At 39.9% G+C, this 20696-nt stretch overlaps 1 protein-coding gene across 2 annotated transcripts in view; it reads left to right on the forward strand.

The window, feature by feature from the left end:
• GAB3 (GRB2 associated binding protein 3) overlaps positions 1–20696 on the forward strand; it is a 59230-nt gene that overhangs the window by 13639 nt on the left and 24895 nt on the right. For both annotated transcript variants that reach the window (XM_079124386.1, XM_079124385.1), the window contains exon 2: positions 18086–18389. In XM_079124386.1, coding sequence (XP_078980512.1) covers positions 18086–18389 — 304 coding nt within the window. The remainder of the gene's footprint in view (positions 1–18085; positions 18390–20696) is intronic.

Raw genomic sequence — 20696 nt, forward strand, 5'->3', positions numbered from 1 at the left:
AGAAGTAAATCACTGGAGGTGTGCCCTAGAAAGGTTTAACGTATCCACAGCTCCTTCTTCTCACATGCTCTGTTTCCTGGCCACCATGAGCTAAACATCTGTCCTCAACCATACTGTTCCACAATAATGCTCTCCCTCACCTCAGGCCCAGAGCAATGGAGTCACCAACCATGGGCTGAACCTCTAAAGCTATGAGCCAAAATAAACTTGTCCTCTTCTAAGTTGTTTGTGTCATGTATTTTCATTACAGCGGTGAAAAAAACGACTAACACAAGATTCAGTTGGAATAGTTCTGGGCATAGGGGCTTCTGTGCTTCTACAATGGCAGACAGCCTAAAGGTATCTAGAGGTATTCTAGAGGTATTCTAGAGACCAGTCTTTACTTCAGGGAGGCTAAAGTTGCCAGAATAGAAGGGGCTATCAGCAGAGACCATTGCTCCCTATTAAGTGAGCAGCCAAGACCTGGAGGGCAAGTGGAACCCAATTCAGCTAAAGGCGCACAAAATTATGTCCAATATAATTTCCATATATTAACATCACATCCTCTTACCTTGGAATTCTCTCACTGTTTGCAGTAGTTTTTCAATTGATTCTTTTGGGTTTTCCACACATACAATCATTTCATCTGAATAGAACTAGTTTCACCACATTTGTTTCAATTCTGATGTCTTTTATTTTTTCTCTTGTCTAAATATGTTGAATAATACCCCTATGTGAAAAAGTATTATTGATAATGGGCTGTCTTATTTTGATCTTGACTTTTATGAGCATGCCATCAGAGTTTTCTTATTAAGAAAGTTACTGTTTTGGGATCAGAAGAAAAAAAATATACATATGTCATATTAGTGAAATATTTCACTGATTCCTGTATTACTGAGTGTTTTTCATCAGAAGTCATTGTTCAATTTTATCAAAAGTTTTTTCAGCATCTCTAAAGATGATCACCTGATTTTTTCATTGAATTTAGTAAAGCAATGACTTTTGTTAATAGATTATCAAATATTGAATTATATTTATACTTCTGGAGTAAATTACAGTTGATCAGGGTATTTTTAGTTGTGTTGTTGGACTATTCATGCTAACATTTTATGTTTTATTTTCGCATCAATATTTGTAAGCAAGATTGGTGTTTGGCTTTATTTTTTGCACAAACTTTAGCAGATTTTTCACATAAATGTTACATTTGGTTGATATAAAACTTTGCTTTTTGTGTATTTAGATCTTTGTCAACTTTCTCCATTTCTTCTATGGAAATTGATCTGTTTAGTCTCTCTCTCTCTGAGTCAATTTTGGTGAATTACACTTTCCTGGAAAAATACCCCTATTATCCTGGCTGTTGCAGTTCTTCTACATATAATTTTACAAAATGATTCCAATGATTTTTTGTTTTTTTACTCTGTCCTTCTGCACCCCATTAATTAGGTTTCCCAGTAGTTTTTCTAGTTTTTGTTTTGTTAATAAATAGCTTTGTGTTTAATAACTTTTCTATTTAATTGTTTTTGAACTCTAATAGCTCCTCTTATATTTATTGATTCTTTCCTATACTTTGGTGTATTTTAGAGAAGAGGGAAACTCAAACTGATTACATGCTCTATGTAGATGTTGTATCAGTCAAGGTTTTAAATGGCAAATAAGCTGACCGTAAGTGGTTTAAGCAGAAAAGGTGCTTATCAAAATGATATTGGGTACCTCATAGAATTGTTCAGAGGACTGGAGAACCAGCTTTGAGGTTAAACAGCCAGGAAAAAACACCCCAAACCACAAGTCAGAACTAGTGCTGGTGAGAAATCCGCTGCCACGACTGCCTACTTCTTCCTTCCCTCTTGTGTCAAAGGGAGTAGGTTTGTCTGAGTGATGGCACTTGTCTGTAGTATCATCTGTAAGTCTGTGAACTAAATTTAAAATATACTACCTCCAACTCATCCTAGATAAACTAGTATGGAAAGAAAAGAAAAAAATGATTACTAAAGTGTCAGAGCGGTGCAGAACAACTGGATCAGTGTTCTCCATTTGCTTAGCCAATACCTCAGCTGGTCAAGGTAACATTTCGACCAGCCATTTGTTATCTGGTCAATTCCAGGGACAGGAAAGTAGTTCCTAAATAAGTGTTCAATAGCCCTGGTTGTGAGAAATCGGTCCTTGTGTCATCTCTTTAGAATAAAGATAACACATCTAATTCTTTTTCAGCTTTAGAGCCCTACAACTATTCACTCCAAATGTTAGCAGTGTGTTCAGCCATTCCATAGGACAGGACAGGATTCTGAGTTTCCTTTCTGTCTTGTCTGTCTCATCTGAATTGAATGAGTATCAGAACTGAATAACACCAGCTCCCTGATCTAGGCAGTTCAGGGCTAAGCCAAGAAGGATGATCACTCCTCATCTGGATGCTATGCTTCTGAGAAGGCAGCTGGAGATTCCATTAGCTTTGTTCTGGCAGCCACACCACACCGTTGACTCACACTGAGCTTCCTGTCGAGTGAACTTAGTTTTCCTCTGTGCTTTTGCTAAGCTATCTATTCTCCAGTCTGTTTTTGTGCACTGGTGATTTGGATAAGTCCAGGAGCAGTACCTTATATTATTACTGTTAAATTTCTTCTTTTTGGCAATTGGTTCTTCATGCCAGTCTGCAAGATCTTTTGAGTTATGGGATAAAAGGCTTAGTGTGGGGAGCACATCTTTAAGACCAGTACATTCAGGCCAGGGCCTGCTTTTGTCAGGGAACTTCCAGTCACCCCTCCTTCTCAGAGCTCTGACCAGTAGGGAAATGACAAGAAGCACAAGACAAGGCAGATGGAGGCAAAACAGCTGTTTCACCACTGGGGGAAAAAAAAAAAAGCTGAATTGGAGAAAACTACTTGGGCCTAAAGCCAAAGTGGGGCTTCCTATTCTCTCTGGTGAAACTGATTCCCAATACTAGCATTCTTAATATTAGTATTCCTAATATGACTAAATGGCTGGTGAGAGCAGTGACAAGTGTGGCAGTGAGAGACAGGTGAGATGTTAGTTGAACCTCAAAGAGTGAAGGAAAAGGGGAAGGAGGCATTTTATTCATTTGCAATTACAGTGACCAGAAAGTCAGTGACCTAGATGACCAGACTGAGGCCTGATAGAGAAAGAAATACAGCCAAGTCATGAGCAGGAACTACACAATTGCCAAAGACACAGCTGCCTCTTCAGGCCCTGTAGCATGTGTTGTAGATGAGGTCTGCTTATAGATGTTTGTGAGAGTGAGGATAGAACCTAATGGGTACATAGTTCTCATGCAGAACTGGAACACGAATGGAGAAATATGACAGTGACCTAGTTCTTTGGGGAAAAGCTCTCTAAAAGGCATTCATCAGTTGTCAATAAAGGTGACCAATTTATATTTTATTGTACTGTGAAACGACATCAGACATGCTCCTCCCCCCCACCTTTCCAACAGCTCTCACCTGAAGCTCCTATTTGAGGGATTGCTTTTGGCCTTCTAGAGATCTTGTGCTTGTACTTGAGAGAGATAATAATGTCTGAGAATTTGCATTATCCAACTCTTTAATTAGGTTTTTCACCTTTTTAGTATGTTATTTGTAGGGTTTTTGTAGGTGCATCTATAAAAATAATAATAAGAGGAGGTTTCTAAACACAGAAATTACATTGTTTGATATGAATTGTAACAGGACCCTCTGATAGCTGCACTGAATGTAGGGACTAGGGCAGAAGCAGGGAGACCAGGTCAGGGGCTACTCTATTGATCTAGGTGTGAGGCATTGAGGTGGGTATATTCTGAAGACAGAACCAGTAGGATTGTTTGATGGATTGATTATTCTGTGTAATTTTTAGCAAGGCTAGAGGATACAGCAGTAGCAAAATCAAATGTCAACCTAATTCTAAAATGGTCAGTATAATTCTGACAAAGAAAACCAAAGTTGGTGGGCAAAACTATCTGATTTCAAGAACTGTTATAAATCTATGGTCACCAAATTGCATGATTTTTTTTGGTGATTTGTTTGGCATTTCACAATTATATTCATATAATAATTAAACATAAAAGATTTAAATATTTTTATGCTCTTGGAACAGGGAAGGCCTCGAAACTTGTATGTGGGGGTCTGTCCCCACGTCAGATAGGCTGGTGTGGCCTGAAACATGCAGGGAAAGCTTGTCTCTGGTGGCTCCAGATCTGCTGCCTCCATAGTTAAGGGCGGGTGTTGAAGTGGAAACAGGGATCAAAGTTGGTTTCCTTCCCTTGTGGAGCACCCCGTCTTGTTTACTTGTCTGTCGCCCTCCCTGAGCTGTTAGCCCATGAGCATGGGGGTTGTGGTGGGCTTGCTCAGCACCATCATTCCCGGGGGCTGGGGTTCCTTCCCTTGTGGGGCACTGTCTTCCTGCCAAGGAGGGCCTCAGAAGAACTTTGCATTGACCTGCAAAGCGTGGGGGAGAAAAGCCTTCCTATCCTCCCTCTCTGGCCCTGGACTTCCTTCTGTTACAACATCCATCATGCTGTATTGTGATTATTTGTTTGACTTGCTCATATCTGTAGCCCCAGTACTTAGCAAAACCTTTTTACTGGAGACTTTCTATCCACGTAATTCAGCCCTTCTTGTATTTTCTGTGGATAAGAATTTGAACTTGCTTCATGCCAAGATAAAGCTCTTGCTATTTCTTACTAAATGGCAGCAGTAGCAAAATGACAGCAAGGCTGTTTGCTTATCCCCTCACATACCTCCTTTTCTGTACTTATTTCAGTTCATCGCCACTCGGTCATGACTTCCTATTTCACAACAAGTGAGTCTGTTATGTTGTGGCTTTCTGCACTGACAAGAAATCTGTGGTTTGGGGTCTTTGACCATAAGCATGATATAATTACATATTAAACTGGGTTCAAACAGTAGTTTAATCCAACCCAAATTTTCATACCAAATGAGAATTCTAACACACCTTGCCCAAAGAAAAGTGACACTCTTCAGTCTTCACCCTTAAAATGTTATCCTGATCAATATTATAAAGTAAAAATGAGATGAACATTATTGCCAAATAAACTTCCCAAGGCAGATACTTGACTCAAAGTTTTTATGTCTGAGTTCTTTTGAACTTTAAAGAACAGATTACTCCCATGCTCTTTTTTTAAGAGGAGAACTTAAGCACTTTATTTATTTATGATACTGGGGATTGAACCCAGGGGTGCTTTACCACTGAGCTACATTTCTAGCCCTTTTATTTATTTTTTTTTTGAGACAGGGTCTTGCTAAGTTGCTGAGGCTGGCCTTGAACTTGTAATCTTCCTGCCTCAGCCTCTTGAGTCTCTGGGATGTTGGGCGTGCACAATAGCAGCTGGCCCATCCTCCTGAAACTACCTAGAATAGACACAAACTTATTCCATTAATTGTATGTTAGTATGACATTGCATAAGGAGATTAAAGTACACAGAAGAAAACTGTAGACCAATCTCACTTAATATAATATTAAAAATAAGTTCCAGATGTATTATATTTAAATGTAAAGAAAATGAAATGGTATGATATTTATCAGAGAATGTTGTTGAACACAAATCTGATCATGGAGAAGAGAAAAACTTTCTAAACATGACAGTAGAAGAAAAACTATAAAGGAAAAAACAGATATTTGCTATATAGAGATAAAATACTTTCGGGCTGGGATTATAGCTCAGTAGCAGAGCACTTGCCTAGCATGTGTGAGGCACTGGGTTCAATCCTCAGCACCACATAAACATAAATAAATAAAATAAAGGTATTGTATCCATGTACAATTAAGACTATATCTCACCCCAATTAGAATGGTGATTATCAAGAATACAAGCAGCAATAGGTGTTGGCAAGGATGTGGGGGAAAAGGTACACTCATACATTGCTGGTGGGGTGGCAAATTGGTGCAGCCACTCTGGAGAACAGTGTGGAGATTCCTTAGAAAATTTGGAATGGAACCACCATTTGACCCAGCTATCCCACTCCTTGGCCTATACCCAAAGGACTTAAAATCATCATACTACAGAGATACATCCACATCAATGTTCATAGCTGCTCAATTCACCATAGCCAGATTGTGGAACCAACCTAGATGTCCTTGAATTAATGAATGGATAAAGAAACTGTGGTATATATATGCAATGGAATATTACTCAGCCATAAAGAATAATAAAATTATGGCATTTTCAGGCAAATGGATGAAATTGGAGAATATCATGCTAAGTGAGATAAGCCAATCTCAAAAAACGAAAGGATGAATGATCTCACTGATAAGCGGATGATGAAACATAATGGGGGGTGGGAAGGAGGCAAGAATGGAGGAAGGAGGGACTGCACAGAGGAAAAATAGGGGTGGGAGGGGTGGAAAGGAAAGATAACACAATGAGACAAACATTATTACCCCCTGTACATGTATGACTACACAAACAGTGTGATTCTACTTCACGTACAACCAGAGGAACAAAAGTTGTACCTCATTTGTGTACAATGAATTAAAATTTAAAAAATGGAAAAAAGAATATAAATAAAACTCTTTTGTTCATTCATTTAGTCATTCAACACATATTTAGTGAGCATCTCCTATGCACTGAGGGCTATTTTAGTTATAATATAAACTTACACATGATAAAGGATGAAATTTTTTATTACATGTGGCAAGCAAAGAGTTCATATCCTTCTATGAATAATCTTTTTCACTTATTAGAAAAGATCAACATCACAATTGAAAAATTGTCAAAGTATACTAATAGTAATTGACAGAAGAACTGTAAAGGGCTGGGCACCATGATGCAGACCTGCAATGCCAGTGGTTGAGGAGGATTGCAGTCTTCAGGCCAGCCTCAGCAACTGAGCAAGACCCTCTCTCAAAATAAATAATAAAAGGGCTCGTGATGTAGCTCAGTGGTGGAACAGGGAGAGGAAAGGGGGACCAGGGCATGTGTTGCGCTGGTGCAAATCTGAGGTTAGTGCTTACACAGTAAATGAAAAGTAAGACTGGTTAGTGTTGCTGTGTCCAAGATTGTTGATATGTTTTGGACCAGTGCTCATGGATTCATTCAACAAATATTCCTCTGAACCCTGACTTGCACATGTGTTCTTGGAAGGAAAAGAAGGGCATTTGGGTCATCGGTGAAGAGGCCAAGGGAATTTGCCTGGAACTGTAAATAATAAAATTCTACTTTCTAGCAGATGTGCTTTGAGCCAAAAAATAATGAAACCAAGTTGAAATTGAGAATGTTCTTTCTCTGAAATTGAGAACTCTCTCCAGGTAGCAGAGGATAAGTCAGCTGACAGATGCCCTCTGGAGTCTTAGCTTTGCCTATACTGAGTCAGGAGCTTAAGTAAACATTGGTGCCCTGTGGTCTTCTGGGTGGAGTGGTTTCTGTTGATTCATGGCTATGCGTTGGCCAGAAGCTCAGAGGTGGTTTTGGCAACTTCCTCCAGCCAGAGGAGGACGTAGCTGATTAACCTCCCTGTAAAAATCCATCTGGGGCCTTAGTGACTATTGAACTTGCCACAACATGGGTGCTGAGACCCCTTTCAGGACTGCCCACATCATCCCTTGTCATCTATTTGCACCCTCCCACCCTCCCATACTCAGGCTCACATGGAACATTTAGGTGTTTTAAGCCTGAATTTTAATGCAAAATACCCCCTGTCCCTCAGTTCCAGCTGATTCAATACATTCCTTTCTTCCTGGGGGTCTCAGTTCTTCCTGAATACCTCACCCATGGCCTCAGTCTTATGGCATGCTAAGCCCTTTGACCCAGTGAATGGATTCATGGCACACAGTGTATGGTTAGGACCAAGGCTGAAATCGATGATCTCAGTTCATATATTAGCTTTTACTTTCAGGAAAGTTGTTTAACTACTCTGCATCCCAGTGTATACACACACACACACACACACACACACACACACACACACACACACGCAATAGCATAAAAGAATGTGTACTTCATGTGGGGTCCGTGTCAGGAGCAACTGATGTGATTTATTCCATCTAAAACACTTAGAACAATTCTGGAACATACTCTTAGCTTTTATTATTCCTATTGCATATTTTGAGGATCTATCTTGCTTGGATCTTTTCGTTACTCTGGTTGTGACATCTTCTGTTGGGTGGAAGGATCATATTTTTCATTGTGGTAAAATATGCATAACATAATATTGACCATTTTAACCAGTTGCCATTGTACAATTCAGTGCCATTAAATTCCTTTATGATATTGTGTAACCATCATTGATATTTATGCCAAACACTTTGGTGTGAGGGTACTTAGAGAAAGATTATTCTCATGCTTTCATGCCTTTTCACAAGTACCTCTGTTTAGAGGCTCTTCCTCTCTACCATTTTGGTCTGGTGAGTTCAACTCCATCATCACTTCCTCTGAATTGTAGCTTCCTTGAATCTTCATCCAGATTTGATTACCCCTTTTATATTTCCATTGAACTTTAGACTCAGTCTATCACAGAATTTACCAGAGTTTAAAATAACTGTTTATTCCTGAGTTGACTTTAGCTCATTGTTTCAACCCACTACTTTGTATCCTGATCCTGTACCTAATGTATTAGTGACCCTCCCAGGTTTGTAACACCTGCAAATTTGATTAGCTGCTCTTAATGACCTCGAAGGTTCTGCCACACAAGGAATAATGAGAAACTACCAGGATATGCAGTGGCACTTTTTTTGACAATACATGAGGAAGGTCAAGTTCATGTCATGTAGTGTGGCTGTGCTTGAACACAGCACTCTTGCTACACTTATCTCTGCTGAATATTTCTCCTCAGGATTCCTCCTCCCAATGTCCCCCACCCCACAGAGATACAGGAATTTTCTGCCTCTGTTGACAAGCCATGGAAATAGATCATGTGGGCCAGGCCATCTCCAGGACAATCACAGGAAGTTATTCCATGTCTGGGACAAGTCCCAACTTTATCTGGCAGGGAGCAGAAGGTTACAGGCCATCAGGCTGAAGGGTCACCAGCAATTCCAGGGCCAGTGGCACTGAGCCAGGACAGAGAAGAGCAATGTAACCTGTCCTGGAAATTCCCAACCCACTGCCCTTGGATTCCATGCCCTTTGTGATCTCCCTTGCCAAGGAAGTAGAAGGCAGAGGGGAAGGGCCCTCTTGAGTAGCTCAGCAGAAAATAGAATGTTAACCAGAATTTGGTTTCTTCAATGATTTTTACCTTTTGCAACTCATAAATTCAGCCCAAACTTCCTGAATGCGTGCAAGGTGTAACTGCTGGAAAGAGAATGGGCTCTCAGCTTAGAGTAGCAAGTTTTGAGAAGTAACCAGAAATCTCCAAGATGTTACCAAATGTTTTCTTTCATTTCATGTCCTGGGATACATCCAAGATTCTTGGAGTCCTTACAAATTTCAGTTAATAATTGAGTTGTTCACTTTCCTAAACACTAACTAGCTTTTACTAAGTGTGTGGCATTAGCGACACAAGAACAAGAGAAACACAGTAGGGGAAACTTGTTCACAGTCAGAGGAACAGGGATGAGGAAGGATACAAAAGGAAATGAAAAGTCAGTAAATTAGACAAGAGCAAGTCTTATTCCTCTTTCCCTTTTTCCTCTTCTGTCTTCTGGCCTCCAAAGAATAATGTTTGTATGTGAAAAGACAGAAATATTCCACTTGAAGGAAACAGCTTGATAGTTCCATGTGATAGAACAGTCTTTGTTGAAAGTGCTGTAACATGTGACTTTGAGAATGACTTACTCGGTCACTCTTGTTTTCCTCCAAATATCTCCTAGTAAACTACAGAATAGGGCAGGAGCAAGCAGCTTAAAAAACTGCCCAGTAAAGTTTTAAGCTATCTTGAAATGTCACCAATCAACTTTGGTGGATATGTACCCTCTTGAACAATGAATGGGGATCCACGAGATTTGAGTTTCAGATTTACTGTCACTCAGTGAGCCACTTCATTTGTCTGAGTGCCAATTTCTTTTTCTGGAAAATTAGGATAGTAGCTGCATTGATCTCTTCAAAAGATTATGAATATAAGTTGATACACTTATAAGAGAGAAAATGCTATCAGTGAAAGTTCATTTGCCCTTAAGGGACTCTGAGTCCTTGATAACATGTTACATTATATTATCTACCAATCGCTAACCAGAAACTTGTGATTCAACCTGTAACACTTCTTCTCCCTCATGGCCCATATGCAGTTGATGACTCAGTCCTATTAATTCTGTCCCTAACTTGGCTTGTGTCATCTGGCCACTACCACATCTATAACTTCATCCTCTGTCACTCTTACCCTCCTCACAGGTATGAATTCATCCATGTGGAATACTTCATGACGGTATTTTGACTATCACTTGGATCCAGTGGCACACATACCAGGCAGGGCTTGACCCATAGTGGGCATTCAATAAACATCTTTTTACTGTAGCATCAAGTCTCTTTATACTTTAAGTGATTATAGATGCATTTGGCTTGAAAGCAAGCATCTTATTTTATGCCTTTTATTTGTCCCACTTATTCTAGGTTTTTTTTCTGTACTTTTAAAATCTCTTTTGGATTTAGTATCTTTTTAAATTATCATTTTTAAATAATTTGATTTAGATGATTCCTGTAAAGAGAGTTCCTTCAGTGTCAGCATCAAGAGCTATAATAAGTGTGGGGCTCTGTGGCACACGTCTGTAATCCCAGCTACTTGGGAGGCTGAGGCAGGAGGATCTCAAGTTCAAAACCAGCCTCAGCAACTTAGCAAGACCTGTCTCTAAATAAAATACAAAAAAGGGCTGTGGCTCAGTGGTTAAATACCCCTGGGTTCAATCCCTAATAACAAAGGGAGAAAAAAAGAGCCACAGTAGGTGTCACCTGTTGTATGTGTCCTCATGTATCCATGTGTATATGTGTGTAGTTCTGTTCAAGAGTGCTAAAGATACCTGAGATACGTTAGGGACTAAGACAGAACATACAGTCTACATGAGAACAGGAAAGTCCTGTATTAGGCCAGTTCACACAACCTGGAAGCCACTGAAAAAGCAGTGCTGAAGGAGACCAGCAATCTGAACAATCAGACTCTGAGCACCAAAATCCTGGATCCCTAGACACATTTAGGCAGGACAGAACAGAGCATATCCATGGGTCAGGAGTGGAAGAGGCCTGCATAGTTCCTTTTGGCAAGATAAGAAAAACTGCCATTGCTGAAATGACAGCAATTTTGAAGGATCAAAACCTATAGCTCTAAATGCAGATAGCTGTCAGTCTGCTCCCTCAGCCCAAGTTGGCCATGGAGGCAGGTTGCTGACCCATCCTGTGCACATGCAAAGGAAATGATTTCATAGCTTAGGGATTTCAGCACTGCAGAGGGGGAAAGAGGCCAATTCTGTTGAAACAAAGGGACAGTAATCACTCTTGCCAGAAAAGCAGTTTAAATCGGAGGTGTCTCTTTACAGCCTCAGAGGCTTTCAGGATGTTTCTCAGTTCATTTCAGTGTCTTTTGACAATGGATACAATCCAGATGGACCACTTCAATTTTATTAGAGTGAATTCTGGAGCCAAAAAAGTGAAACTTGCTACAACCCAGCCAGCTTTATTTTACTGTGCAAGAATAAATTGAGTGTAAGAATAAAGTGCTCAATTTCAGCCTTTATAGCCCATTCTACTAATCGATAAATGCTCATTTTAGGTAAAATCTGGGAAGTCATCACCCCATCATTTTCACACTCCAGTTTAATCCGGAGCAACATGCTACAATGTCTGTATAAAGCATTTGCTGGTTTTGAGTTAAAATTCTTGGTACTAAGTCCCCCCTGCATTCTGGGGGACTTTCCTTACTGAACTACACATGATCTTCCTAATTAGTTTTATCCAGTCTCCTTTCCCTTAACTACCATTTATTTGGTGATGATTTACCAAATTATGTTTCCAATCTGGATTTTTCCAGTGAATTTCTGACCCATATAAACAACCATCTAACTGACATCTCTACTTATAAATCTAAGAGTTCTCTCAAATTTAACGCAGCCAAAACAAAGCTTTTGATTTCAAGTCTGTCAGACTCAGTCCTCTGCCAGCTTTCCAATGTCTCAGAAACCTTAGAGTGATTCTTACTTGCACTCTCCCCATGCAAACCATTAACAAGTTCTGTTGCTTCTTCTCTGAAGCATTTTCTGGTCATCCACTTCCCTCTATGCACCTCTCACCTCAGTAATTGTAGCTTCTCATCTTCCCATATCTACTCTCAACTCCCCGCATAAATTTGCTATCAATAGAGAAGGTAAGGACTTTTTAAAATCGTGTCAGATTATGTTGCTCCAAATGTATATGGCTAATTCCCTACATGTTACTTCCTTATACCTAGTGTTTTTCTTTCTGTGGTTCACTGACCACTTCTTCAGTGTCTAAGACGGTGTTATGCTCATCTAGTGAATTTTTATTTCAGATATTTTATTGTTTCCTCTGTAACTTCCATGTTTTCTTGACTGTATCTTCCATTCTCTCATTATGTATATATTTCCTTTAAGCCTTAAACAATAATAGCTGTTTCAAAGTTGTTTTCTGCTTTTTGTATTATCTATGTCATTTTTAGATCTCTTTCTAATGAATGTTCTCTTGCATATGGATGTTTTTCTGCTTCTTTGCATTGGTAGTAATATTTTTGGAGGCTGTATATTGTTAAACATTATATTGTTGAGTGGAGTTTATTGTCTTCCCTTAAAAAGGGCTGAACTATGTTTTGGAAGTTAGTTCAGTAACTTGTAGATCAGTTTGGTCATTTTAAGGTTACTTTTTTTATTTTTTAGTTGTAGATGGACACAATACTTTTATTTTATTCATTTCATGTGGTGCTGAGAATTGAACCCAGTGCCTCACATGTGCGAGGCAAGCACTCTACCACTGAGCCACAGCCACAGCCCTCTAAGGCTACTTTTTAAGCCTATACCCTAGGACTAGTTTGGCCCTATTCCTACTTCTAAGGTATAGCCTTTCTGGAGTCTCTACTGAACATTCCAGGCCTCTCCATTTTGGTTGATCAGAACTCAGCTGACTCCTAGCTCTGTCAGTATTTGTTTTTGGACTTGTCTCATGGATTTCACTCTACCCACATACATGTTAATATTCTAACAATGCCAAAGTCTCCTGGGGGAACATCTGTAGTTCTTTATCTATATAGTTCCCTGCTATCTAGTCCTGTTTCTTGCAAATTCTAACCACCTCAACCACCCAGAATTCTAATCTCTATTTTCTCAACTCTGCCAGATCGCTGTGGTCTGTAAATGGCCTATAGGCTAAAAGCCAAAGTGGTCGTAGGGTTCACCTCTTTTGTTTCCCTTCACATAGAGATTACAGACCTGAACTGACTCCCTTCCAATATCTGAAAGCGATTTTTTTCATATATTTATTTGGACTAGTTTCAAGTTTATTTTATGGGTAGGAGGCAAGATCAGTGCCAGGTGCACCAATATGGCTGGAAGTGGAAGTTCTCCTAGGTAATTCAGATATACATTAAAACTTGGGGAATTATGAGTTTGTTAGGGCTGCTGTGACCGAGTACCAGGGATCAAGTGGCTTCTACAACATAATTGTATTGTCTCACAGTGTCTTCCCTCTGTGCATCTCTGTGTCCCACTTTCCCCTTTTTATAAGAACATTAGCATATTTTTATTAAGACTCATGCTATTAACCTTACTTTAACTTGGTAAAGACCCTATTTTCCAAAAAGGTCATATTGTGGGATATTGAGTGGTAGGACTTCAACATATGAATTTGGGTGAGGGGACATAATTCAACTCATAACAGCAAAATTGAGATTCAAGCCTCAGTCCTTCTTCCCTAGAGTATGTCCATGGTATCTCCTTGCCATACACAAGACCCACTTCAACCTTATGGGAATTTGCATCTTTGTTCATTGTGATGTGTGTCTTTCCATTGAGACACAAATTAGTTGGTATTTGTAAACTGTGAATTCATAAAGTTGGGTTGTTTCAAGAGGAGAACAGTGCGTAGTGTTTACCCTCAGAGGTAGGATTCAATTATTTGTCTAACAATTCCGTAAAAAACTAACAGATCCATGACCTAGACACACCTTCCTAAAGGAGTTCAGTTTAACCTCTGTCCAATTCTAGAAATGAGCTGCAATACTTTTCCACAAGGTTACAGGATGTGACAGGTTTTTGTTGTTGGAGATGATACTAGTGGGGTGGTAATGAGTCAGCTTGGTGGCTGTGACAGGAAAGGGTGATGGGAAACGGATCTTTTGCTGGTCAGTGCTGGAAAAGTCCTCATTGACAATGGCAGACACAGCCAAAGGTAAGTGGTGCTATGGTTGAATTGATAGTATTCTGCCATCCATTTCTCACTGGTTCGCCACAATAACACCATTTAAGTTGTTTTTATGTACACTTATTACAGATGATAGAACTGAGGTTTTCAGAAGTCAAGTTGCTTGTGCAAGCAGACAGAAAACCAAAAGCAGATTCAAAACTCAAATGTAGGTCTCCAGACTTTCAATTCAGCACCACCCCTCCTTTTGTTCCTCCGAGTTTTAGTTGTGGATACTTCTTTGCAGAATGATTCTGCTTTCTAGATTCACTTGACATATGCTCACCTTCACTTCTCTTCTAAACTGTAGACCTTGCCCTTTTCCAACTTGACTTGCCAGATCGCTCATAACCTGCCAAACAGAGGGGGCCTGAGGGGAGAAGGTGCAGTGCAGCATTCTTGCATTTGTAAAATATAAACATCTCCCCAGGAAGAAGAGTGGGCAGCCCTCACACTCTCACATTCTCACACCCTCTACTCTGGGTCAGGAGTTACCAGAGAGCAGAAATGCACATAAACAATTAAATGAATGAATAAAATGTGGTATGTACTTGCAGTGGAATACTATTCAGCCTGCTATTATGCATATAATGCTAGAGTGAACATGTAGTGCAGATATCTTAGAAAAGTGCTAGATTCACTTGACCTAGGCTCACCTTCACGTCTTAGATCTAGACTTGTCTCTTATTTACAACTGGATACACCTCCTCATGCCCAGTACTTTATACTGGACCATAAGCTCAGACCACTTCCTTCCCTCCCCAATCTAAGAGCTTACCAAATCCCTAAAAATCAGCATCTCTTTTCCTTTACATGCACGGTACCTGGCACATAGTTGTCATTCAGTAAATATTTACCAAATCTGACTCTAAGGATATTACCTGTCCTCAGGAATTGTTTAAAAATCTTTTTTTACTCATACAAGAAAGCACAAATATTGCAAATTACAAATATTGCCAATAATAATTGATTTGGCCAAACAATTATTATTATTGGGTGAACCTTGTTGTAACCACGAACCAAAAGCTACTGTCCTGACCTGTGCAGAAATCTCTTCTTTGCATTTTTGTTTTTATCGCTCTAATGAGCATCTCCTAGACACACTTAATAATTTGACATCCTTGAAGTCTTATTTAATCTATAGATTGTCCCTCTGTTGTTATTTTCTTGTGTATATTGAGGTTTACAGCATGATTATGATAGGGAGGCATATTACCATATCTATCATCTCATATCATTACTTTCTTTGTGACAAGAACACCTAAAGTCTACTTATTTAGCAACAATCCTTAATACAATAAAATTTTAAATTAGAGTCCTCACATTATACATTAACTCTTTAGACTTATTCATTCTATCTGCTACTTTGTATCCTCTAACCGACATGTCCCCATTTCCTCCTAAACATATTCATTGTTTCATTATCTCCATGTATTTAGCATTTTAAAAAAGGATTCCACATATAAGTGATCTCATACAATACTTTTCTTTTAGTGTCTGGCTTATTTCACCTGGTATAACGTTCTCCAAGTCCATCCAGGTTGTAGTAAATGCTATGATCTTCTCTTTTAAGGCTGAATAGTATTCCACTGAATGTACATACCACATTGTATTTATTCATTCACTTGTTTATGTACATTTCAGTTGTTTCCATATCTTTGCTAATATGTATAATGCTAGAGTGAACATGTAGTGCACTTATCTTTAGAAAAGTGCTGATTTCTTCTCCTTTGACCATTCGTATGTCTTCTTTGTAGACATTTCTGTTCAGGTCTTTTATTCATTTGTTAATTGTGTTATTTGTTTTTGTGATAATGAGTTCTAAGAATCTTTATAAGTTTTGGATACTAAACCTTTATCAGACATGTGGTTTGCAAATATTTTTCACAGCTCACAGGTGGCCATGTAATTTGTTGATTAAGTCCTTTCCTCTGCAGAATTTTTTCTTATCATTTATCCATTGAAGAACCTGGGGCTTTGGCCTACTTAGCAAAGACAGAACCCCCAGAGCATGACTATGCTCTTTTGGCATAGTCATTGCTCTTAGGTAGAAATGTAAAAACCTAAAGGAGGCCATGATGGTGATTTAGCATGATTTAGCATCAAGGTTGCTTGACATCCTATTTGAGTTCCTGGGTGATTATTCTTTTTCCTTTCTGCCCGCATACCTGGCCATCCTGCTCTGCTGAACTACTCACACAAAGCTTTTCCATATTGATGCCTTTGCACAAGCTCCTTCCTCTGCCCTGCTTCAGTCTCAACTTAGCTACCACTTTTTCCTGGAAGCCTCCCCAGACCACTGATCTGACAGAGATGTCTCTCTTGTTTGTTCCCATAGCATCTTGATTTTCCCTATCATAGCGCTTATCTCACTGACTGCTTCCCCTGCTTAAGACTATGAGCAGCAGGGCCTGCAGCTTGCTCAGCTTGCTTTCCCCAGCATCTGCACAGTGTCCTGCATGGTAGTAGGCTATTGACAGTTTATTGTTTGACTGAATGACACACAAACTTATCTATCATTCTCCCTCTTGCACTGAAAGCAGTTAACATGAAATTTGTTTCTGTACTGAGTTCAACATCCTCTTTTAGAACCATTTTTTGGTAAGTGCAACAGAGTTCCTCTTCACATTTCCCCACCAAGTGGCCTTTGGAAAGTTTGAGGTACCTCAGCCTCCTCATGGAAGCTTTCCTCAGTAGGCACACATGACTTACTCCAACTCCTCTTTGCCCTAGTTAATGTTGAAAGCCCAAGTTTGCCACCTTTTGTGCTCCTAACCCCAGAGCAAGATGTGTCCTTCTCTTCTATTTAGTGACCCTGCTCCCATCCAATGCCATGTTTTTACAATAGAAGTTTATTAAGTCATTCATTTTTCTTTCCCTCCTGGGTCATCTCCATGAGCATACAAACATACTTTTATTTCTCTTGTCTTAAAAACATAGACTTCTCTATCCCCTGAGGGCCAAACCTCTTCTTAGAGCTTTATATGCCTGTAAAGGCAGAACCAAGCCAGGGTTCACCAACCCCAACCCAACATGGCGTGGCTGACCTCCTTCTGTTCACTGCCCCATGTCATGACCTCAAAAGGGATTTTTGTTCCTTTGTGACAATTGGCCTTCACTTTCACTTTTCATTGCTTCTTTGGATTTTTCTGCCACCTCAGATCTCATGTTTTCTGAGCAGGGAGGAGGCTGAGGACACTCCATCTGTCTTTTTCTTTTTCCTGGGCCGCTTGGTAAGAGCTGGTGGGCTTATAAAAGTGTCAGGCATAAATGAAGCTAGAGATACAAAAGACTTCCTGTCCCATTGGTCACCATGCCTCCTGGCAGAACCCCATACTTCCTGCTGTCACACATGCCACTGCACGGGAGAGAAAACCACAGAGCTATAAATCTCTCCACTGGCATTTGCAAACTGCAACATTGAGTTTCCAGTTAGAGAAAGCCTTGCTGTCAGTCTGTTACCCTTCTTTATGCCCAATTCCCAATTGAGGCTACAGCAGATGGTAAGCACTACCCATGCAGGCTGGTCCAGTGGAATACAATGAGAAAGGGGTTCCTAAATGTAAGAAGATAGGGAATTCAAAAAGGCTCCTTACTTCCTTCTCCAAACTGTGGGTGTGAATTGCATTGCTAGGCTCTCCAAAAGTAACCCTTACTTAAAAGCATAAAGTAAAGCAGACATGAAGACTCATCCTTTCATACAAAGTGTCTCATTTTTTTTAGAGTGGCTGATTTGCTTCTTTCCTACTATCCTTGTCTCAACATAGGTTCTTGGCAGAGACTGAGAAGCAAAAGCAGTTAGTCTGGTAATTCCTTGTTGAATTGCTTCTGCAGGCCTGGCGCAAGCGCTGGTTTGTGCTACGGCGGGGACGCATGAGCGGCAACCCTGACGTCTTGGAGTACTACCGGAACAAGCACTCCAGCAAGCCAATTCGTGTGATAGACCTCAGCGAGTGTGCTGTGTGGAAGCATGTGGGCCCCAGTTTTGTTCGGAAGGAATTTCAGAATAATTTTGTATTCATTGTCAAGACTACTTCCCGTACATTCTACCTGGTGGCCAAGACTGAAGAAGAAATGCAGGTGTGGGTACACAGCATCAGTCAGGTCTGCAACCTTGGCCACCTGGAGAGCAGTGCAGGTAAGAGCAGACTTGGGGTCCTGTGTGCTAAAGGGTGGCCTGGGATGCTGTGCCCACTGGAGAAACTGCTGCCAAAAATTACTGAAAGGTGCCAATCCTTCCTCATTGAGGGAATTTTATATCAAAGGCGTTCCTACTTAATGTAGTACAGTACTGGAAATGGCCCTCTTTCACCTCGTTCTAAGATTCAGGTCCAAATGTGGAAGGCAGAGTCTAGCCATACACAAAGCATTGCAGGTCTCTGCAGGGGAAATATAAGTTTGCTGTGTGCCATTTCTGGACAATGGAAGCAATTGACCCAGAGGCACACTGACCCCCACTACCCTTCCCGTGTAATATGCCACATATAACCTAGGGTTATAATTTGCTTCCCTTCATAGTTTTTGTTGTTGAGCCCGCACTTATTGTACCATGCTCTGATCCTGAAAATATGAGATTTTGAATATCCTTTTAGCTTCTTTGTCTAGTAGACAAAATTTACCCCTAAATCCTATGGTCTACAGATGCTTCAACATTTCAGTAGTCACTGTTTGGTTTTCACCATTTGCTACTGAAATATCTACATTATAACACTAGGTGGCGATGAACAGGGTTCCTAAGGACAAAGTCCTTTTCTTTTCATGAATTGGAGCAGCTTTGTAAGTGAGGCTATTGAATAACTTTGCTGAACTTTGAGAGTGCTCAAATAACAGGAAATGAAATGATGGTAAGTTCTTTATCCTTGGTATAATAGGCAAAGCTTACTTGCAAAGTCTGTTTCTCATCCAAGAGTTATCCCAAAACATGTAATATACAATATGTTTTCCAATGACCCAGCAGGAACAGGAGTAAGACAAAAATAAGGAAGCCCTGCCCTTGTGTGAAGTTCAAGGAAGGCAGAAAATCCCCTTTCACACCCTTGGTTTTTAGGAGAATATAAGGACAGAGCCCTCTTCATTTGAGAACCATGGCAGAATGACTTTCTTGTGGCTTTTCACATAGAGTAGTCCTCCTTTTTCAGTGGGAGACACATTTCAGAGACCCCCCAGTGGATGCCTGAAATCATAGATAGTAGTAAACCATACACACATATACATGAACCATTTTTCCTATGTATATGTACACAAATTTAATGCCTTTTCCATCTTAACTAAGCATTTATATACTATGACCATGACCATAACTTTTGCAGTTTGAGGTGCAACAGCAAAACTAGCACAGATTCATGCTCCAGGAGCACAGAGTGGTATGAGATTTCATCATACTATTCAGAATGAACCACAGTTTAAAACTTACGGATTTTTTATTTCTGGAATTTTCCATTTAATATTTTCAGACCAAGGTTGACTGCAGGTAACTGAAACTGCAGAAAGTGAAACAGCAAATAAATAGCAATGACTGCATAGTGTTTGATTCTGTCTCCACAACCATACAGCAGTCAATACACTGTGGGCATCCTGGCTAGGAGCTTTGTTAAAATGTTTTTGCATATGTGTTATTATCTCCACTCTACAGAAAAGGAAACTTGGAGAAGGCAAGTGGTAACTTGCTCAAGTCACATTGGTCAGGTAGTATGGCCTAGCGGCAGTTCAGGGTCACACTGACTCAGGAATCCTGTACTACCAACTTGGCTCAAAGGAAAAACTGAAGTAGGCTTTCATTGGTCTTTCTGATCTTGAGGTCTTATTGGTTCCAGATCTAAATTCATCTTGGGGAGCATGTTCTTAAGTGATGGGAGAACATTAGGCTCCTTGAGAAACACAGGCTTTTCCAGTCATCACAACAGCCTGTTTCTTTACTTTCTTTTACATATAACAATTATTAAATAATTCTCTATGTAAATGTTATTTGTCTGTCTCCTCTGCTAGAATGTAAACTTCAGTAAGGACAGTGCCTTTGTCTCCGCTGTATAATGAGGGTTAAAACAGTTCTGGTCACATAGTAGATGCAACAATAGGTATTCTAGATAGATAGACATAAGTAATGTATATGCATAAGTGTATATGAAACTATATCCATCTAGATTTGTTATGCATAAGTGCATATATGTGTATGTGTGTATTTGTTGAGTGGATAAACTGATGCAGGGCTGCTGCTGAGGGCTATAAAAAAGTGGTTTGTAGATTATCTGCAGACTTTTAGGCCAAGAATACTTGGCTTTTTTTTTCACTCCTAATGGATTCAACACTTTATTCTTGGAACATTGGCCTTCTTTCCCAGACATTGTTTATAGCTTGGGGAAATGGTCTCTTCCATCAGTACAAACAACAGCTGTGATTTGCATCTTCTATTTGGCTTCTTAGATGCTGTTTGAGAAATTTTGAGTGT

The sequence above is a fragment of the Sciurus vulgaris genome, assembly GCF_902686455.1.
Source record: "Sciurus vulgaris genome assembly, chromosome: X".
In the NCBI taxonomy this organism is placed as follows: domain Eukaryota; kingdom Metazoa; phylum Chordata; class Mammalia; order Rodentia; family Sciuridae; genus Sciurus; species Sciurus vulgaris.